The sequence below is a fragment of the Carlito syrichta genome, unplaced genomic scaffold (genome assembly GCF_000164805.1).
Source record: "Carlito syrichta isolate Samal-C Ts95f unplaced genomic scaffold, Tarsius_syrichta-2.0.1 Scaffold309144, whole genome shotgun sequence".
In the NCBI taxonomy this organism is placed as follows: Eukaryota; Metazoa; Chordata; class Mammalia; order Primates; family Tarsiidae; genus Carlito; species Carlito syrichta.
Window position 1 is genome coordinate 76,100 of NW_007253240.1, and position 1,024 is coordinate 77,123.

At 63.1% G+C, this 1,024-nt stretch overlaps 1 protein-coding gene across 5 annotated transcripts in view; it reads left to right on the forward strand.

The window, feature by feature from the left end:
• The first annotated feature begins 131 nt into the window (after positions 1 to 131).
• Positions 132 to 1,024, forward strand: part of EBF2 (early B-cell factor 2) — a 208,068-nt gene continuing 207,175 nt past the window's right edge. For all 5 annotated transcript variants that reach the window (XM_008066841.1, XM_008066840.1, XM_008066843.1 and 2 more), the window contains exon 1: positions 132 to 597. In XM_008066841.1, the coding sequence (XP_008065032.1) occupies positions 467 to 597 (131 nt within the window). In that variant the 5' untranslated portion in view covers positions 132 to 466. The remainder of the gene's footprint in view (positions 598 to 1,024) is intronic.

A 1,024-nucleotide genomic window follows, 5' to 3' on the forward strand; every position in this document is an offset into this window, starting at 1 on the left:
ACAACCGATCCTGTTGGGGGGTGCTTTTGGCTTTCTAAATTGGAGCGGGGGGGAGGAGCAGGGAGGGGGGCCAGGAGGAAGGGGCGAGATTAGGCAGCCGTCAATCTCCTCCAGTTTCTCCCGGAACAGGTGATGCTTCTAAACTGTGATCACTTGCAGGAGGCAGCGCTGCGGCTGGAAGGATGCGAACGACCTAGGGCGGAGGGGCCAAGGCGGCGGGTCTGATCGCGCAGAGGACAAACACCCACACTTCGGCGGCCTCGGTCCGCACCTCGCCAGTGAAGCCAAGGACGGGTTATCTTTTTTCTTTTTTCCTCCCTACGAAGGACTCAAACTTCAGCACTCGGTCCCTTTTCTTGGATTGCTTTTTGGAGGCGACGGCTTGCTGGCCGCGTTGGGAACCGCCAGGACTGGGTGGTGGCTAACTCTTACTTTTAAGGCGCCCGCAAAGGATCAGACTTTTTAAATGTTTGGGATTCAAGATACTTTGGGAAGAGGACCAGCTCTGAAAGAGAAATCGCTGGGCGCCGAGATGGATTCGGTCAGGTCCTGGGTCCGGAATGTCGGAGTGGTGGACGCCAATGTCGCCGCGCAGAGGTAACGGGAGGGCCCACACAGCTATTACGCGCCCAAAGTCTCTCGCTCTCACTGTCTCTCGGCCACTCTGCGTGTCTCCTCCCCTGCTCTCCATCCTTCTTCTCCCTCTCTCCCCCGTCTGTCCCCCGGCTCGGCACGCTGGGACGCGCCCTGGGGCAAGCAGGTCGCTGCAGCCAGGGGGACACTTAGCCGGCAGACAGCCCTCGGGTTTCTGAGCTGCCGGGCTCGTTTGTGTTCCCCACCCCGCTTCCCTGCAGCCCACACGTGGGGAGGAAAACTCGCAGAGCAGCCTCCGACTCGCAGCCCGGCCCCCCCGTCCTGCGAGCCGGCCTGGCCCCAAGCGGAGCGTGAGGACCCCGGCGGCAGCGGGGCGGCGGGAGGAAGGCGGGCTTCCCGGAGGCTCCCGGCCTGCGCCAGCCGCCCGCCA